Below are 20,607 nucleotides of genomic sequence, written 5' to 3'. Positions count from 1 at the left end.
GAGTGTACCATCATTTGCTCTCCAACAATTGCCAAATGTATAATCTGTTTAAAATAGATTAACAAAATGACAGATCCAAGCAAATACTAATGATTCTAGAAAAATAATTGTTGTTATTTGCAATAATTTAAAACAAATTTTGTTAAAATGCGACGTATACATATCTATTAAGAAGGATTTATGTTTTGTGATTTATAAAAAATATTAATAAATTATCTATAATTCCTTTTGCAACTCTAAATAGTATATGTGTATTAAATTTGATGGGTTTCATCTCATGTTCTATGAACAAATTTGGCCTATTGTTCATTGCTTCTACCCAATATTCTCTTTCTTATTAATAAATTTACTAATCACTGTGAAGTATAAATTCATGGTTTTTCTTATATGAGAATTAATTTCCACCGTCATAACCATAACTTACATTTTGTTATGATAGGGTTCCATTCCATATTCGCTTAGTACCGTGTTCCATATGCTTGGGTTAGCTTTCTTAAGCTGAAGTTACATAAGCTAAACCATCAATTATTATCAGTTCACGAACACAAGCTCATTCCGGTATTTCTGTTTTATATAAATCGTTCTTATATCTTCGTTCTCATTGAATTCCAAAGGTGATTTCTTATTGTCTATACTTAGAGCACTTATGTTTGGTTTACATATTCCTTCAATTGCTGTTATTATTTTATCACTTGCTCATCCTTGTTCCATTGGCTGATAATATTTCTCCTGTCAGATCCCATTTCCTGTAGATTCCCAACCCAAACCAAATAGAGGAAATGCAATGTTACACAGATGTCTTTGAAAAAAGTCAAATTATAGAATATTAAGGGCAAATTTTGAAGAATATTAATGATAATGAGTAAAAAGGTAATAACAATAATGCAGGGGGCATAAAAAGAACAGAAAAAAATTGTAGAATACAATACAAAATCATGTAAAGTTTTAAATTTAGATATGAAAATGAATGAGTAGAGAGGGTATGTTAAGAAATAATTTTGAGTTTGGAAATAATAACAAAAGTTTAGATTTTTTCATGTCTTATCTCTGTGAGACATAAAATGCGAAAAATCGAAATATAGGATATGTAGAAATAACGTATCTTAGGCCAGCTCAACAAGTTATAAGGAGGAACAGAGATAGAAATACTTAAACCTTTTTAATTGTACAGTTATACGCAGAAAAAATGGCCAGTAAAATAATTAAAAAATAGTGTGAAAAAAAGTGGTGAAATATTTTTGAAACAAAATTAAAATATATACTCACTAGTCATTATTTATTACTAGCCATTTAAGTAGAAATTCTAAAATGTACAAAATAAACGGTATATTTTTTTAAACTGAATTAAACATTTTAATATTAAATAATTTTAAGAAATATTTGTAATCTAGTTCATAGAAAGTATCCATATATAAATATCAGTTTTAATAAAGTTTAACTTTTTAAATTCATATTTGATTCTCATGTGTCCAAGGAATGGTAGATGCCTTGTGGTAGTTACTTAATTTGGTGCATTTGAGATGTGTCGGAATTACATTTTACTTTGTAACGTCTTTTTTCAAGATAAGATTTTAATATTGGGAATACAGTTGTCCAAAGTCAAAATCTCGCAATTTTCAACTCTGAGTTTTAGTTCAGTTTGAGTTTTACATACAACAAAATTATAATGTAAATAAATTAATTAAACAAAAACACTGTTATCCAATATAATTTATTTTAGCATTATAGTAGTTCTAATGCATATATTATCGAAGGACTTAAAACTACAATTATGTACGTAGTTATAGTAGTTTGTAGTTTAGGATTGTGCCTGATTATATTTACATAAAACTCTTTTCCATATCACCTATGAGTTAGAGTTTTAGGCGCATTTTTTATATATATTTATATCCCCTAGAGGCCTAATCCACCTAATTAACAATTGTATATCCAAGTAATATATTTTATTTTCATTAGAGAGTATATTTACCTTTTACGCTTAGTTCTTGTGCCCTTGGGTACAGTATTTCCTTGTAAAGATATCTGTATTTCTCCTTAGTTTGTTCTGTTAATACCTGTATACGTCTTTCTTGATAAAACTAGATTTAATTCATTGTATTCTCCTTAATGCATTTTCCATATCTACAAAAGAGTTACTATTCTTTCTCTCCTAACACACTTTAACCAAATACTCATGTATATTCTGAACAATTACACACATATCTATGAACATAAATCTTTTACACTCTACAATAATATTTCCTACAGTTATCACATATTTATTATATATTTATTATATACTCACCACTCTCATGTCTATCTTAGAAATTGGCAGCATTGAATTATATCATATTCAGAAAGTTTCATTCAAATGAATAACTAAGGTGTTAATTTCCAATCTATCTAACATTTGTTCACAATTTCATTATTTGTAAATCTCTTCTTTAATATATCTGATCAAGTTCATCCAAACCGAAGTTGTTATTAACCATTCCTGTTTGTAGCATGAGTGACAATATATATGCAATGAATTATTAATAAATGTTTTGACTAGTAAAACTTAATCAATTGTTATTCCAACGTTTACCCTTTTCCTTTGTTTATGTTTTTTTGTCATAACACTCTTTTTATTATCATCTTGCCATGAGTTACCATTGAGTATATTGGTCATATTGTCCTGAAATATCCATGTCTCAGCAGGCTAGTTCGGTTACACGTTCGAACTTATCAGACAGCATTCTCTTTTTTTAACTAGAATAAAAAGAGAAGGAAAATATTATCTGACTCAAGAAACGAATTTACAAATTGCAATTAATACCACTTTAAAATTATATTATAAACTAATTCCCCAGTTTTTAATTAAAAGAAACACGACATTACAAAATAACATTGCACAATTTATGTGAGAAATATTTAGGAAATTCTTACTAATACCTAATTAACAAGTTTTGTTGTTAGTTAAGAAAAATGTGATTTTATGATTTCAAATATATATTGCCTTACATGTACATTTTATTAAGTATGCTTTCACAGCTGTTATTCTCTCTTTTTTTGCGAAAGTCGTTTTCACTTTATCCCTTGATCTCTTGTTTTGAGTCATATGATCATGACAATATAACCCAGTTGCTTTCATCGTGATGAAACGATATGCACAATTATTTTTATAAGGCATGTAAATAAATAAGTAAATAATATGTTTTTTTATAAACTTTATGCTTTATACAGAGAAACTGATGCATATATTTATGTGTCTTCAAGATTTTAGTTTTTTATGTCATCTAAGAATGGATCTAGTTTTTGGTATCTTCACAAGAAGTAGTATGGTGACCAGGCTATGAGCCATCGACAAGAACAAGACGTAATTGGAAGGAATATATACCTAACGGTTTAGATCTTTCCGAATATATTCATGTTGCAAATTACTTCGTCCTATTTTTACTTGAGAGCTCGCTCTCTGTGTTGTCTTTTACAACTTTTACAACATGTGTACGAGCTTTGTCATACAAGAATGAATTTGCGTCTGTGATTCACTATTGCTAGTTTTTTTGCAATAATACATCATTCGATTTGTTCAATTGATGTCGGTGTACATCTGTAGCAACAGTCTAATTTGGTTTTAGCAGCTCATAATGCACTACACCTTACTGATCCCATCATATCCATATCACTTCATAGCCCGCTTCATATTCGGCTTCAGTGTCAATGTATTGAAGTATTGTTATTTAGGCATAAAATTATTATATCTTCTTCAGATACAAAAGAAAGAGTTTTGTGATATTGATAACGAAACCAAAATGTTGAAACGGTTCTAAATTATATTTTCAGTTAATTCGTGTGGCAGCCATATTATTTTTAGATCGGGAGATGATCTTTTTAGAGAATGTACTTTTAGATCTTTCTCATCTCATATAAATATACAGAGCATAACTTTAAGGTCCACTAGAGCTATAAAAACAATACTTATATAACATATGATGTTTTAAACTGAAAGCGGCTAAATCATTTGTAAACTATGTCATTACCAATCGCAGCAAGACTCAACAACTATCATTATTATTAGGACGCAGTTATTAATCCCACCTGGTTTTCACCGCACCACATTTACCCACTCCTAGCTTCATCTTTTTGACGTGTTGCAAAAAAAAGTAGAACGAGGCTATTAATCAATCACCAAAAGAAAAAAAAAACAAATCCTTCCTTTTTCGGTAGTAGTCATTTGCAAAAATGTTATGTATTGTGTTCGGTTAATTTAATGCTCTGTGACTTTCGCTAAACTGGTTGCCAAATTTAATTTGCAAATTTTAATTCGCCTATCTCTCCGCGGAGTCATTGACACATTTATGGACCAGACATCAAGGCGATTTGATTGTTGGATTTTTGTTTATGCTAAAATAGTAGAAGGCCGCGCGTTTCATTCATTAAAACTGATTAACGTGATCTATCTCTACAAGAGTAAAATAGTGTGGAATGCAACTTAACGTTTCTACGGTTGCATTTAATCCCATGAAATATGAAGCGATAGCGAAATGTCCTATAAATACGAGGTTAAAATGAAAAGTGCTCAGCCTGATAAGTCAATGATTTTCAGAGAAGAATTGGACGCGAGGCGCTTCCAAATATTTCTTCATCTTTGGGAAAAATGAAAATGTTTGAATTTACCAAATCAGGAGAATAGTGGAGATGATCAAGCAAATTGTACCCTAAATATAGCAACTTTTGTCCTTCTGTACAGGGTTTTTTCTTCAAGGCAGGTTTCTTCTTACGAATTTTGCCATCCCGCTGGTTTAGAAGGTTGTAGTTGTATATTTGCCTGTAATTGTTCTGCCTTATTTTTCTTTTTACTTCCTTATTAGTTTTTAATCTTCTAATGCATTTCATATCTGTAGATTGGTTTTATGTTTTTTAACAGTAACTCCTCTCTTACGGCCAAATGTTAAAATTATATATATGTGTGTTCTTTATTTTCAATTACCCTTTTTTATTAAGACATTACTACATCACTTTGAAGTTTAAATTCATAATTTTTCAAATACACACAAAAGCACTAAGTTCCTTCTCCTAGTTTTTATTACATTCAATTTCTGTTCAAAATTTAAGTGAATTACTTGTTCCACCATTACTTTTTCAATTTGTATATTTCTTCCATCATCATACCTTTCGTTTTACTATGGTTGAATATCATTCCGTATTTTCTTAACACCATTTACTTAGGATTATCTATTGGTGTTCTGGTTTATCAACTGTTGTCAATACATCAGCAGCAAAAGCTAATTTTTCATATCTCTATATTACATGTGCTCTCAATACCAACTTTTCGAACTGACATTTCTTTATTACTTCTTCCATATATTTCTGCTTGATTTCTAAAGGTGTTTATATTTCTAGAGCTTTTTTTTCTTCAAGGCAGATTATTGAATCCAGAATTTTGCCCTCTGACTAGCCAAGAAGTTTGGTGTAATATTTGACTGCAGTTGTTCTTTATTTCGAGGAAAGCATTCTTTTCCAATCCTAAAACACGTTGGTCGTGTCTTTTTCGACAAATGCAAATTCGCTTTATTTTTGGTGCTAAATGCACAGGTTTCATCCACAGTAACATAGTACCGTACAAAATCGAATTAGATCCGTAATGAGTGACATGAAACAATTGCATCGCCCGTCTTCTGCAGCCTTTGCTCCACTAATGGTTTGTGCAATATACAACAGCATACATTAGAACGCTCTCCTATATTGTTGATTTACTTTTTCGCATGTCCAATTTTTCTGACATGTCTTGATCTCCCAGTTATAAATGGCACGTGACGCTGTTTGAAAATACATATTTGAGTTTAAAGAGATATAAGGTGTTGAGTTGTTAATAGGAGAAAATAATGTTGCACATAAAATGCAATTTATTTTCTCCCTTCTTTGCGTAAATTAATATGCAAAGCGAATTTATTTATTTATTTAAATGAATATTATAAAAATATATACAATTAAAGATATTAGACTGATACCTAATGGTGAAAATAATTATTAATTACCTGGAAATTACTTAGTAAATCGTCTGTCTGGTTTTGAATAATACTGATTCTGTCATTGGACCCAACTGATGACACGACATACAAGAATCCTACTGTTTTTGATTCCTAATTAATTCTCGATAATTTTTTTCTCCTTAATTCTGACCAAATCTTGACTGTTTCTTAATTCAGATTTTTGACGAATTCTGTAATTCTTTTGCTAATTCTGAGGTTTTGTTCTTAGTTCTTTAATTCTTGTGCAAATTTTTTTACTCTGTTCTGACAATTCTTTTGTTCTTAATTCTGTCTAACTCTGATGGCAAATTCTCGGTGATTCTGTATTTTGTTAATTCTCTTAATACTCTCTAATTATTTTGCCAATTGCGGTTCTCGTTTTCTTTGCATCGTATTTTATCGCTGAAGCTCCTCCGGGGTTTTGATGGTGCTTGAGAAGACTGGTTCAAGAAACCCTTTTTTGCATCACGATTCATCCAGAATTTTGGGAAGGAAAACCTGTTCCAACTGGGAAATTCTCACGTCGATGAAACACGTGCGTTAAGGGCTCTTAATAAATACTTGAAAATTCCACGATATCGGGCCATTTTCAATTTTATGGTTATAGCCACCATAAGAGGTCTTCCACCAGGTCTAACTTCTGCCACGCTTCGTCTAGCCTCGGTACCTGTACTCCTATTATCTAGAACACTCAATAACGAGCCGATGAGACATCCTTTTTGCTAGAACACGTGTTTTATGTTTGCTCGGTTTCTTATCTTAGCCTAACTTCACCAGACATTCCATACAATGCAAAATTTTATATTTTTTCAAGTCATAATTCATTCTCCATGTCACAATTATTTCAATAATAGTTGAATACTGTAACAAATTAGACCGCTAAGCTATACGAAAGAAAAAACATTATAATTTTCAAAAACGAAAAATTAAACAATTTTCATAAATATTATTTGTATTACAGTATAATATTATTATAGTAAACATTTCAACAAAAGCAGCACAACAAGGTATTTGTAAGTTCGTATCCACAGTATTCTTGTTATTCGGGAAGGAAGACTATTTATTTGTTTTTATACGACCCTGTATTTTAGCCCTAAGAACTAATCAGATCATTTGTATTCCGTTTATGGGTATATGTTGAGTTTGTACCACTATAGTGTAGGCAACGGGAAAAGAAACTGTAAAAGGTCCCCTTCATGCTAAACTAAATAAAGAATTGATTGTCTAAAATTCCCTATATTAAATATGACATTTCTTTAGACTATTCGTTGTCTTAAGTGGAACACCTATATCTACTCCAATTTTCTGAAGGTGGGAGTGTATATTTAAGAACTATATTGACTGGTTGCAAGATAAATCGTTTTTGAAATATTTTCCCCCCAAAAACTACTCAGTGTTTGTCAGTCAATCAGTTAAAAATGGTTCAGAGACTTTAATGTATATATCTACATATATCTTCTATATATCAGATATCTGAAAACTGTTGTTTTTATATTAATTTAGGATCCAAATTGCCCTTTTGCAATATGCAATTTGACATATATTTTTCTTCATATGTCGAATTCTGCACAGCACCTTTGTTTCAGAACAATAATAAACAACTTTCTTAATTTAAATTATTTTTTCATTTTATAAATATACAAATATACCTACTAGATGGCTTCAAAGGCGCCTATATCTAGTATTACTTATTGTATGAAGTAATACTATATCGTTTTTGAAAGGAATTGTTCGTAGAACATTTTTTATGTAAATACTAGGCAGCATTAATTTACACAGTCAGAAATTATTGCTCTTTGAAAATGGAGATTCCGGAAGATTAATTTTGATTATCAACAGTATTCTTCATATTCGGGAAGTAAGACTACTTACTGGTTTTTTATATCACCCTGTATTTGAACCCTAAGAACTAGTCAGATAATTTGTATTCCGTTTATGTGTATATGTTGAATTTTTACCACTACAATGTAGGCAACATAAAAAGAAACATCAAAAGATCCTCCAGATCAAAATCAAAAGCTGTGAAACAAAGTCGCTGCGAAAAATCTGAAAAATACTGAATACGAAATTACTTTTCCCTCCATTCAATGTATCGATACTCGTAATAAAAATACAATAATAGCTACAATTTCTCAATGAAAATCTAATTAACTTAATAAATTAGGGTCGAATTTCAACCAATGGCTTAAGCTCTATTTAGTGCTGCTATTTCTTATTTTCTATTTTCTGCTTTTCTCTTTCTTAAAGCATTAATATAAATTACGGGTTTGTGCTATTCACTGATTTATTTAAAGGAAAGAAAAATTTTCTACATTTGGTCCCTGAGTTATCCGAAATAACGAGTAGAAATTGTATCTTATTCGGCTCTAAAAATAAAATAAAACATTAAATGATAGAATTCGATACAGAACAGTTGGTAAATCTTGATTGAAATTCGAAAAACAACAGCACAGTTTACACAATCGTATAGTGTTTTAATAATTTTCCGTTTATTTATATAATACTTAAACGACCTTTATTCCTCCGCGTTTGTGACATAATGAATTAGACTTGACCCGAAAAAATGTTATATTTAGACATAAATGTGGTCTCAAGATCAATAATCTGAATCAGATGACGAAAAAATCTGGCGATTCAAACGAGACATTGGAAAATCCAGATGAAATCATTCATTTTAACCTGATTTAAATGATATGTATTGTACTAGAACTAAACAATAGAATATTTCGCATAATGCTAAAATAAAATAAAGAATTGATTGTTTAAAATTCCATATGTTAAATATGACATTTCTTTAGGCTAATAATTGTCTTTCTTTCGAACTTGAACACCTACATTTAGTTCAATTTTCTGAAGGTGAGAATGTAAGTCTAAATCGTTTTTGGAATATATTTTCTCGAAAACTACTCAGCGGTTGTCAGTCACTCAGTTAAAAATGGTTCAGAGGCTTTAATGTATATGACTTCAGATATCTTCTATATATCAGATATATGGAAACTGTTTTCGTAACAGGTGGGGCAAAAGTCCGGCTACAATTTTGATTGGTCGGCATCTTGGTTATGTAATGTTTAGCTGAGTTTTGCTTGAGCTTGAGCAAAGTTATAGGCAATTAAAATTGTAGTCACGTTGTATTCATTTACGATCCAAATTGACCTTTTGCAACATGCAACTTGAAGACACATATTTTTGTTCATATATCGAATTCTGCACAGCACCTCTGCTGCAGAACAATAAAAAAAACAAGTTTCTTAATTTGAATTAATTTATACAATACATATAAAAATACAAATACCCCTACTATATGGCTGCAAAGGCGCCTGTATCTAGTATTACTTATAGAATGAAGCAATACTATACCGCTTTTTGGAAGGAATTTTTCATTGAACGTTTTTGATGTAAATATTAAGCAGCATTAATTTTCACGGTCAAAAATTATTGCGCTTTGAAAATGAAGATTCCAGAGGATTAATTTCGACGGTCCATTGTCGATTTAAATTACAAAAAGGAATTTTTCAAATTTTGTAAGTTTCTTTTCTTTCTACAAGTTGCCCAGTGGGCAATATGTATTTCTTAAGAGTTTTCTTATACATATGTGATGTTTAAAATCTCTTGTAAGATCTATATCTGTCCATTACTTAGATCAGATTGCCGTAAATGTTTTAGTCAACTATATTGAGGTGTACTGATACTCCTTTGATGTACTTAACAAGACACCCCCATTATGGATGTTAAATGGATAACGCGCTGTATCACTTTATTAGAGACGTATATGTTGTATTTTATTAACTTATCTTCCGATATTTTTCGATAACAAGTTAATTGAAAAGTCCCCGGTCTAACACATAGATGGCGCTACTAGAATTATATCCATATGTTTTTTAGTTATTCCTAATATTAAGTTTAAAAAATCCACAAAATGATTTTGAGTGACCGTAAATTGAAATTGAATGAAAAGCAGACACTTTAAAGATATCAACTGAACGTGTACATCATATCATTCACTAATATTTGGGTATGAGAAAGCTCTGTGCAAAGTGGGTGCCGCGCGAGCTCACTTTTGACCAAAAACAACGACGAGTTGATGATTCGGAAGATGACCAAACATAATAACCCGAGTTTTTGCATGGATATGTGACAATGGATGAAACATGGCTCCACCATTTCACTCCGAAGTCCAATCGAAAGTCATCAGAGTGCAGAAAACGCAACAGTGGGATGGCAAGGTTATGGCGTCTGTATTTTGGGCTGCGCATGGAATAATTTTCATTAGCTACCTTGAAAAAGGAAGGACCATCAATAACGACTATTACATCGCATTATTGGACCGTTTGAAGGATGAAATCGGCTAAAAACGGCCACATTTGAAGAAAGAGAAGGTGCTACTTCACCAAGACAATGCACCGTATGACAAGTCAGTGAAAACGATGACAAAAATTCATTCATTGGGTTCGAATTGCTTCCTCATTCGCCGTATTCTCCAGATCTGGCCCCCAGCGACTATTTCCTGTTCTCAGATCTTAAAAGAATGCTCGCTGGGAAGAAATGTTCGTTGAATGAAGAGGTGGTCGCCGAAACTGAGGCCTATTTTGAAGCAAAGGGCATATCGTACTACAAAATGGTTTCGTAAAGTTGGAGGGTCGCTATAATCAGTGTACCACCCTTGAAGGGAATTACGTTGAGTAAAAATAATAATTTTGCCAAAAAAATGTGTTTTACCGGGGTAGCCCGGGGATTTTTCAAATGACCTGTTACTGTTATTGCTGGATCATCGTGAGATGTTAAGAAACAAGAACATGAATGATATTCTTTCTTCTTGCTCATGGCTCGTCGCTCGTGTCTCCCATATTTTTCAAGAAATAGGAAAATGTGAATGCAGAAAATGTATTTTTGAGAGACCTTCGACCTCCAATCTTGTGATAATTTTGCAGGAAATTAGCGATTACGTGCTTGTATTCTAGTGATTTGCGGTTACCTAATTTGGAAACTTACTGAAAGTTTATTTAACTATCGAATTTGTGCAAAATTGTAGACATAAATAAATTGAGACCAGAATACTCTTAAGTAGCCAATTTGCAACATTTTTTTTTTAATTTAGAAAATTATCTCTTCAAATATTAAGTCCAGAAATTACTGAATTAGTAATACAATCGTTCTAAATAACTACTGTCTAATTTTCAAGTTTGTTTTAAGTTATTATCCTGCTCAACCATGGATATCTAATTATACTGCAAATGTTTCGTGATGATATGCTATGGTGCCGCAAACTAATTTGCATACATTCTAGAGCGATTTAAACAACAAAGTGATGAGGGGGTTAATATATTTTTATTTATGAAATTTACGGGTTTATGAAAACTACTTTTTAGTTACTTACAAACGTATTTTATTTTTTGTAATTATAATATGTTTATTTCAATGTAAATTTGTTAAGAAAGAAATTGAGGTGCATTCAATGTATTGCACATGTATTTTTGGGACTTTCAAATATAAACAAATTGTAATATTTGTATAAAATTATTAGTGTTAATATAGACTATGTATGAAACGTTTTGTCATTTAACACGGCTTAATGAAATGTACTTGCATGTGTGTATATAAAATAAAACCACAGTTTACAGAATAGATTTTCAATAAATGCGTTTAAAATAGTTTTGCATTTACCAGGAAATTTTGAAGGATCTCTAAAACGCAATGATAGTTATCATTATCATCTATCCGTTGCCGCCAGGCAGGGAGGGCGTCTACTTCTCAGCTAACACGCTGTTAATTGGGATGAATGACTTGAACGAACTTGTAATGAACAAATATACTTCACTATTCTGGCATGAAACAATTCTAGTCTAACTATTATTATCTATATTTCCGAATGTACCCCACAACTATGTCCTGATTGTTGCATCCTAATGAATAACTTCATTTCAAGTATGATCACGAAATAGAGAAGAATAGAAACATCTAGAATTTTCCTTAAACATCATATTTGAAAAACTTCATCAACCTTACAGAACCATTGGGCCTTTATGTCTTGATTGTAATATTTCCTCTTTTCTACACGCACCATTTTACAGAAGCGAAATCTTCGCAGCTTGGTTGTTTCGGTTTATTAGTTCAATCAAAAATGTTACTCTTTTTTAGTTACTGACTCCAAGTACTTGAACTCTTGCACGTTCTGTAACTGGATGTTGTTGAGATTTACAATAGCAGACAATCCGTCAGTTGTTAATATTTTGCTCCTCAGCAATTTTCAATCCACGTGGCTTTGCATTGCGAACTATAGCATGAAGAATACGCAAACTTTAATTTTATTTCCACATTTTAAGTACTTTTCGCATAACTGTATTTACTATAGTGAAAAACAGTGCAGAGACGCTATCTCCAATGCGACCATCGGTTCGAATCTGAAATAAATACGATAAATGATTAAACATATATTATTAATAAACTTCATTAATTCTCAACATTGAATGGTGAATGTAGTAACTCAAAAATGATATTTAACTCCGACAGTCCCTCGTAGGATCATATTTTCTTCATTTCTATTTCGAAAATGATCTTGTTTATTGTAGTTAAATATTATCAACAATCACTCCAAATCTTTCACCCGTTGCTGTTCGTGATAACAGTAAAAAAGCCTGCAAACGACATATGTTGAATAACAAAAACGATATTTAAGGTCATACTACTAGAACAATATATGGTATTCCATTAACGATATGCGCATAAATTAAAATTATCATCTATCATCTAAAGTTCAAGGTTCTGATCGTATCTTGCGTACGTTTAAGGAGTTGCTAAGTTTCGCCTGACCTAATTATTTAAATTATTCGATACAGATAATTAGATACGTATTGATAGGCATAGTTGTTAATTCGCATATTGTGACAACTGATTAAAGTAGGTTAAAAAGTGAAACTATATTTTGCATTAACAGTCACGGCTGGTGGACTTTAACACTAGTTTTGATAATGATCAAATTTCTTGAAATTAACTCAACATTATTGTGATTAAGATAATCTGATTTGGTTTCAAAAATCAGCTTAGTTGATTATAATATATATCTTGTTTTTAGATGTCAAAGCAAACAAAATAAATATTAAAAATATAATGAAAATATTTCCGAATAACTAGTGGTTGACTCTAAAAATAAAAATAACATTTTCTATTTTCTATGTTATAGATTTTCAGTTTGTCGAATTTTTTTTTTTCAATATTGATACATCGGTTAGCTATCAAAATACAAACAGTATAGCTGTTTGAAGGTTACTATCGATGATATTATTTTTGTAACATTGAATTTCATAGTATTTTTGTTAAATTTGGTGTAAAATATCTTGTTTACGATGGAAATATGTAAATCCAATCAACAATATTTACTACATTTATGATAAATTAACATTATCTTAACAGAAACATAAGTTTGATAGACTTTTTATTTGATGAAACAAGGCTCTCAATTCGGTACTTTTGGGGAGACTATCTATACAAGAAAGAATGTATAAAAAAAAAGAGGCTTGAACCCCTGGATACGATAAGACCTCACTTTGCTAACACATTCAAATGCATGGCATCAAACTTTTAAAGAAGCGACAAAATCTATACAATATTTAGTAAATAAATAAAGATGCAATAAAAAATAAATAATTTTGTGTATAGAAAAAAGACAAGTATCTCAGGTCACTCTATGAGGAAAAAATAAGTGTCAGTCTATTAGGTTTTGTTTGTACTTTTCTCTATTCTAGAGATATAACAGAACAAAGAGGTCGTTCTTGATTTACGAACCCTTACTATCCTCCTCCAATATATTAAAATATATGGTATGACCAAACTACAGCAGAACATTTGCTTTATAATCCGTAAATGGCAAACATATTTGTAGTGGTATATATTTCTGAATAGTTGAATTGTTAAACGCTTATCGCTAGTGATTAACACAAAGATGAAGTAGTTTCGTTTTAATATATAAATTACCATAAAACCTGAACCACTAGTGAATGTATTGAAAATGTATTATAAACACAAATGTATTATTCAACTCTTATGAAAACTGTTTAGTGATATTATTTTAGTATGAAGATAGAAAGCTAGGATAAAATTGTTATTTTGAAATTCTGCGTTTAACTTAGTTTTGGAAAGGAAAGACAACAAGATGTAGAAATTTCCCAGTGGTGTTACATATGCATTTATTGAACAAAAGAGTTAACTTCAGACTCAATCAGCTCCAAATCTCATCAACTCAAATGCAACATTTTAAAATCAAGTTTTTAATTAATGATTTCAGTTAGCAATTAGCTAGAACTTTAATTATATTCTTATGTTAAAATTAGACAATAACTCTACTGTTGACTTATAGGTTATTGTTATATGGCTTATTATTATACATCATTTTGATGAGGAACTCTTGTCATATCTTTTCGAAAATAAATTTATTTGTGCTCGTTTTTTAGTGGGATATTCTAAATATTAAATCCTATTTCGACTGGAGTTGCATAGGATAGTATCTTGGCTCTACACTGACTGACTACCTGCTCTGTACTGACGGTATCCCAAAAACTAATGAAATAGTACCTTAAACATTTGTTGACGACACAATCATTATGACAAATACATATTATTACCCATAGCTATAGAAAAATTATAGGTTGCAGTGAATTATATCGACAAATGACCTAGAGACTGGAAAATACACCTTAATATTTTGCGTTACGGCGAAAAGGCAGAAACCTAGTTATATCACTGGAGCCGCTTAATGCGCTTAAAGCCTAGTTGAACTTATGGAGTTGCACTAAGACACCAAACCTACTAGTAGTATATAATCAACGAATAAACGACTATTCTAAATAAAATGGATTCACTAAGATTTCGCAGTAAATTACAGTAATGTGGAAGTAATATAACTATTGGACAACAAAGAGAAAATCAAGAGAGTGAAGGGAACTAAAGAACATGAACTTGTATAAAGTATATAAGTATTATTATTGACCTTAGCTTAAGTTGGTCTATTTTAATTTGAATTTGGGTAATATGATGCGCCTTTCCTGCAATAGTTTATCTTGAAAAGTAGCAATAAATTTATAAATTAGAATTATATTAAACGTATCCAATAAAAGATGTTATAAAAATAATATTTACCATTAAAAGTAACTTACTCCATTAACATTTTTTAATCAAAATATCTCGTTAGTTTATAAATGTTTATTTGTTATTTTATTGGTAAACACTAACAAATTGCATTAAGTCTATTTAATTGTGTCGGTTTCCTAATATAAAAAACCGTATTTGGTTAATTTATCACTTTACGTCTGACTGGTTTCATTTGATCAAGGCATTTAAATACGTCTGTGGCCATTCATTTTGTCCAAGTTGGAAATGTGTTTATCATAATCATTATAGTAAACATTGATACTTTGCGTCATCGTATTTATAAAAACAGCTGGTTTTATTTATCGCTAAAAACCGGTTAAAGCTGAAAGAACTGTTAAATTATGCCATTAATTGTTTTCGATATTGTCTCAGAATACATAAAAGATAAAAAATTATCGAAAATGCGTAATTTGGGGGATTAAAGAATTAATAATGTATTATGTGCTTACGTATATTTCAATCAAAGAGATCTGTTGATGATAACGTGGACTATCGATATAAACAAACTAACCGAAGTTCCACTGTAATGGTTTTGTCATTTCTCTACATAAAATATTCATTGTATACTTTGCTTAAACAGTGTAATATTTTTCTTGGGTGAATATGTTGCCAAAGCCCGTCAGCTCCATGTTGTCAGAAAGATGTCAGAAAAAGTAGAAAAATATTAAAATATTTTTATTAATATATAACAAGAAATTAATATTAACTAGTCCTAGTAAATAATAGATACATTTTCATTTAGTTTTATTCAATATTAAAACATTTAAATCTTATTTCAATAAAATATACAAATATAAATAATAATAAGTATATATACGTAAGGCTACTTCGGTGCCCTTATTAAGGATACTGGAGATCGCTCTATGGGAGAAATTCGACCGTGCTTCCTTAAGAGTAGTAATACATATATTATTTTTATTTTTCTTTAGCGGCGAGCATACATTGATGTCACTCACGATTGTTCGTTATGAGTGTGCGTGATTTATCATTAGCTTGTTACTTGTTTTAATTCACTATAATATCTATCAGACAAACACAAATACTTTTAAATGTAATCATTGGAGACTTCTGTCTAATCGACGTTTCTTTGTGTAAACTTTTATCATTTACTATTTAGTAATACGGTTATTTATAATTACGGTTTTTCTATCCTATTTTGTTATACCATGAATTTTTTTTAATAATGTCTGTATTGGAAATTTGGTCAAGTAAAAAATCATCCATTCTACGAACAAATCGCTTAGTTCAGAAAAAATTTAACAAAAGGTACTATGACAAAAGGTCCCCAAGAACAACCTTTTCAAAAAGTATACGTTGATGCTGGCCATACCCTTGGTATTATCTTTACACCTATACAGACGCCATAACCTTGCCAGCCGACTGTTGCGTTTTCCCACGCTTTGGAGCGGGTTCATCGTGTGTAGTCCACTCGGATGACTGTCGATTGGCCTTCGGAGTGAATTGATGGATCCATGTTTCACCCATTGTCACATATCGACGCAAAAACTCGGGTTTTTACGCTTTATCATCTTCAAACACTGCTTCGAACCATCAACTCGTCGTTGTTTTTACTCAAACGTGAGCTCTCGCCAATATTTTATCAAAACGCGAAATTTCTTTTTATTCATTTTTTTAACAATAACAAAAGTTACTTCACTAAAAATGCTATAATTCACAAACTAATGATCCGACAGCTGTCAAATTTATACACTCATCTTTTGTGGGTTAGGGCTAACTAAAAACATAGTCTGAGAACAGGAAATAGTCGCTGAGGGACAGATCTGGAAAATACGGTGGATGAGGAAGCAATTCGAAGCCCAATTCATGGATTTTTGCCATCGTTTTCACTGGCTTATAACACGGTGCTTTTCTGACACAATAACCTTGCTAGCCAACTATTGCGTTTTCCCACGCTTTGGAGCGGATTCATCTTGCGATTAGACTTTGGAGTGAAATCATGTTTCATCTATTGTCACATATCGATGCAAATACTCTGGTTTATAACGCTTGGTCATCTTCAAATACTGCTCCGAATCATTAACTCGTCGTTGTTTTTGTTCAAAAGTGAGCTCGCACGGCACCCACTTTACACAGAGCTTTCTCATATCCAAATATTCGTGAATGATATGGTGTAAACGTCCAGTTGATATCTTTAGAGTGTCTGCAATTTCATTCAATTTCAATTTACGGTCATTCAAAATTTTGTAGATTTTTTAAATGTTTTTGTCGGTAACAACCTCTTTTGGGCGTCCACTGTGTTCACCGTCTTCGGTGCTCATTTCACCACGGCTCCCAAAAAAAATCCCAATCGGAAGTGGCGGGTTCGAATCCAGACGGGGAAAACTAAACTTAGCATACCACACATATGGATTTAATTCTAGTAGCGCCGTCTATGTGTCAGGCCGGGGACTTTCCATTTGACCTATTATATCACCGATCTGACGGCTATTTCTGGTTGCTTGATTTGAGCGTTTTTCGTTTTATTGGAATATATTTATTTGTAGCGCATATTACACAAAAATATTACGCCTAACGTTTCTTCCTCGATATATGCTTTAACAGTGCCATATTAATATATTGATATGTATATCTTGTTTCAGATTGTTCGGATAGCTGAAACCAAAGAAGGTCTCTTGGACTTGAACGACTTGGAAAGTCAATTAATGCTTCACAACAACGGGCGACAACTAATCGGATGTTTCTCGGTCGCATCCAATGTCACGGGGATCATTATAGATGACGTTGCCTGCACCATTCTTCTGCATCAATATGGTGCCCTGGCATTTTGGGACTACAACATGACCGCCCCCACCGTGCAGGTCGACATGAATCCGTCAGTTCAAGGAGTTGAAGATAATTTGGCCAATAAAGATGCCATTTATTTCTCAGGTCATAAATTCATAGGAGGTGTCCAAACTCCAGGTAATTGATTTTTGTTTATGTGAAACGAATGATTTTTTAATTAACTGTTTATTTTACATATAATGTAAACGTTTTCGTTTGAATGAATGCAAAATACTGGCCCTCCTTTTGAATAGCTTTGGAAACTGAAAATGCTCCTCGAAGATGATTACCTTCGGCCATCTTACTATGGGCCCATTAGCAAAAAAGAGGAGGTTCTATATTCGGATGTATTTTTTCTTTAATGTATGTTCGCCGATTTCTCCGTCAATTATGGACCGATTTCTTTTTTATTCGAAAGAGTACACTTTCGCTGTTGACCCATTGGAACCAAGCCAGGATCTGATGGGAGGTAGGAGGCAAATGGAGGGAAACCATTAAATTTCAAAGGCACGAGCAAAATTTTCACATCGGAAAAAAAATCGGAAGTAGTTCAGTGTAAAGTCATAGAAATACCAGAGCCAATTGTTTCTGTGGTGTAACAGTATGAACGTCAAGCTCACACGCGGAGGTCGCAGGTTCGATCCCAACAGGGACAGCAACGTTATTAGTTTAGTTTTGTTTTGACGAACATTTGTCAAATTACCTAGACTAGGTAGCGGACCTCGGGGTCTGAAGCGTTCCCTATTTGCAATAATTGTTTCTTTCTTCCCATTTTTCCTCATACGGGTTGCACTTTTACTAGAGTTATTGATTGTAATACTTAATAAAATAACTGACTAATTTATTGAATAAATATCTAACACAAAAATGAACTGACTTAAAAAAATAAATAAGGAACTCACTAAAATCGTAAAAAATAAGTAAATTTGGATTTTTAACGCAAAGAAAAAACTAAATAAAAATAAACAAATAATTTGTTTAACCCATCTATTATACGTATTTTATATTCTCCTATATACACACAATTTAGCTTAGAATGTTAAGTAAGTTTTTTGTTTATTTTTATTTAGTTATTACAACAATTATTACCTACATATCTTATTCTAAAACGTTTTTCTTTGTGTTAAAAATCTAAATTAAATTATTTTTAACATTTTAGTGAGTTCTTTATTTTTTTGAAGTCGGCTCAATTTTTTTGTTAAATATATTTTATAAACATACTAGTAGATGCAATTATGCGAAAAAAACAAAAAAGCAGAGATGGCATTCAATATTATATTGCTACAGACTGCTTGACCTACCTGATTTTTGCTGATGTTAACGCTATTTTCATTGATACAAATTTTGAAGCTTCTAGCATTCTCCATGATATAGTTCACACCAAAGAGTCATATGCTTTGAGAATTCATGACTAAAAGACCAAAGTATTAACAACTGACGAATTGCTTAGTATTGTAAATCTCAAAGGGACCTAGTTAGAATAAGTGCAGGAGTTTAAGTTCTTGTACCGAATATAAACTCTGCAAAAGCTTTTGTTTCTCCAAGATAACTTGTATAGAAGGAAGGAAATATTACAATCAAAATTGAAATTCGCCTCATTCGAATGCTTGTCTTATTAATCCAGCACTGGAGATGCTTTTGTTAGAATCTGACATAAGCTTGAGGCCTTTCAAATGCGATGCTTAGGATACATTTTACATGTTTTTTTTACCAAGATAATATTAAAACTATAGTAATTCGTTTAAGAGGCGATAATCAGTCCAGAGTTGTCGAACAAATTTAGAGACATAAATTACAATGGTTTAAACATGTCTATCGTATGAAACGTGTGCAGTACTCCATAAACGACTGTGGCCGAACGACGAACTGGCCTTTTTGATGGAAGATGAAGGGAACAACCCCCAAGAAGACATAGAAAACGATATTTAAGTAGGAGTTAACATAGCTCGCATAGCATGATGAAGCTCCAAATCCACAAAATGTCAAAACGGCCAAATTTCTAAATTGTTGGATTCGGTCAGGTTGTAATGAACCCGATCAGACTGCATCTCTGAATTTTCCATATTCTTTTATAGCTGCAATGTTTTCTGTATACTTCTCGTTTCCACGTGATAGTTTTTTTTATCTGTTGATTTTGGAGGAATTATCAAATACGCTAAAGTTTAGCCACTCATTCTAGGTTTTCACAGATAAGATCAAGATTTATCAACAAATTACGTGCCGTTATTGATTTGTGTTTCACATAGATCGGAACAAGTTGTAGTGTAAAATTCATGTGAATGAAGGGTATACGGTGAATGTATCAAGACTCCCTGATAATTTCTCTGATTTTTTGCTACGCTACTAAAAATTGTGATAGAGAATCCCTTTACGAATTACCTTTGCTATAAATCAATTTTGGTCACCTGGCAGGCTTAACGTTTGAGCAGCTCATGAAGAACTATTTTATTCCAGTTCCAACAAATACTTAGCATCTCCTGTCTTTGCAGCAATGCGGATTTTAGGGTTGCAAACCTTCCACCAAAACCTCTTCCGTATATTATCGGCGTATGTGATTCCCTTTTTATTGATCGTAATTACACTTTTTAAATACAGCTACAAATATTTAAATAAAATTTCATTTTTATTTCACTTAGCAACGATTTACAAATTCAAAATCAGCTCAAGCCGGCTTGATGGCGCATTGGTA

At 31.7% G+C, this 20,607-nt stretch overlaps 1 protein-coding gene across 2 annotated transcripts in view; it reads left to right on the top strand.

Moving 5' to 3' along the window:
• The window catches only part of LOC143204552 (uncharacterized), a 237,693-nt gene that overhangs the window by 170,242 nt on the left and 46,844 nt on the right, over positions 1-20,607 (top strand). For both annotated transcript variants that reach the window (XM_076417141.1, XM_076417142.1), the window contains exon 4: positions 17,735-18,056. In XM_076417141.1, coding sequence (XP_076273256.1) covers positions 17,735-18,056 — 322 coding nt within the window. The remainder of the gene's footprint in view (positions 1-17,734; positions 18,057-20,607) is intronic.

The sequence above is a fragment of the Rhynchophorus ferrugineus genome, unplaced genomic scaffold (assembly GCF_030347505.1).
Source record: "Rhynchophorus ferrugineus isolate W39M unplaced genomic scaffold, kcgeb_rfMv2 rfM11, whole genome shotgun sequence".
In the NCBI taxonomy this organism is placed as follows: Eukaryota; Metazoa; Arthropoda; class Insecta; order Coleoptera; family Curculionidae; genus Rhynchophorus; species Rhynchophorus ferrugineus.
Note: the sequence above shows the minus strand (reverse complement) of the source record. Positions and strands in the feature narration are given on the sequence as shown.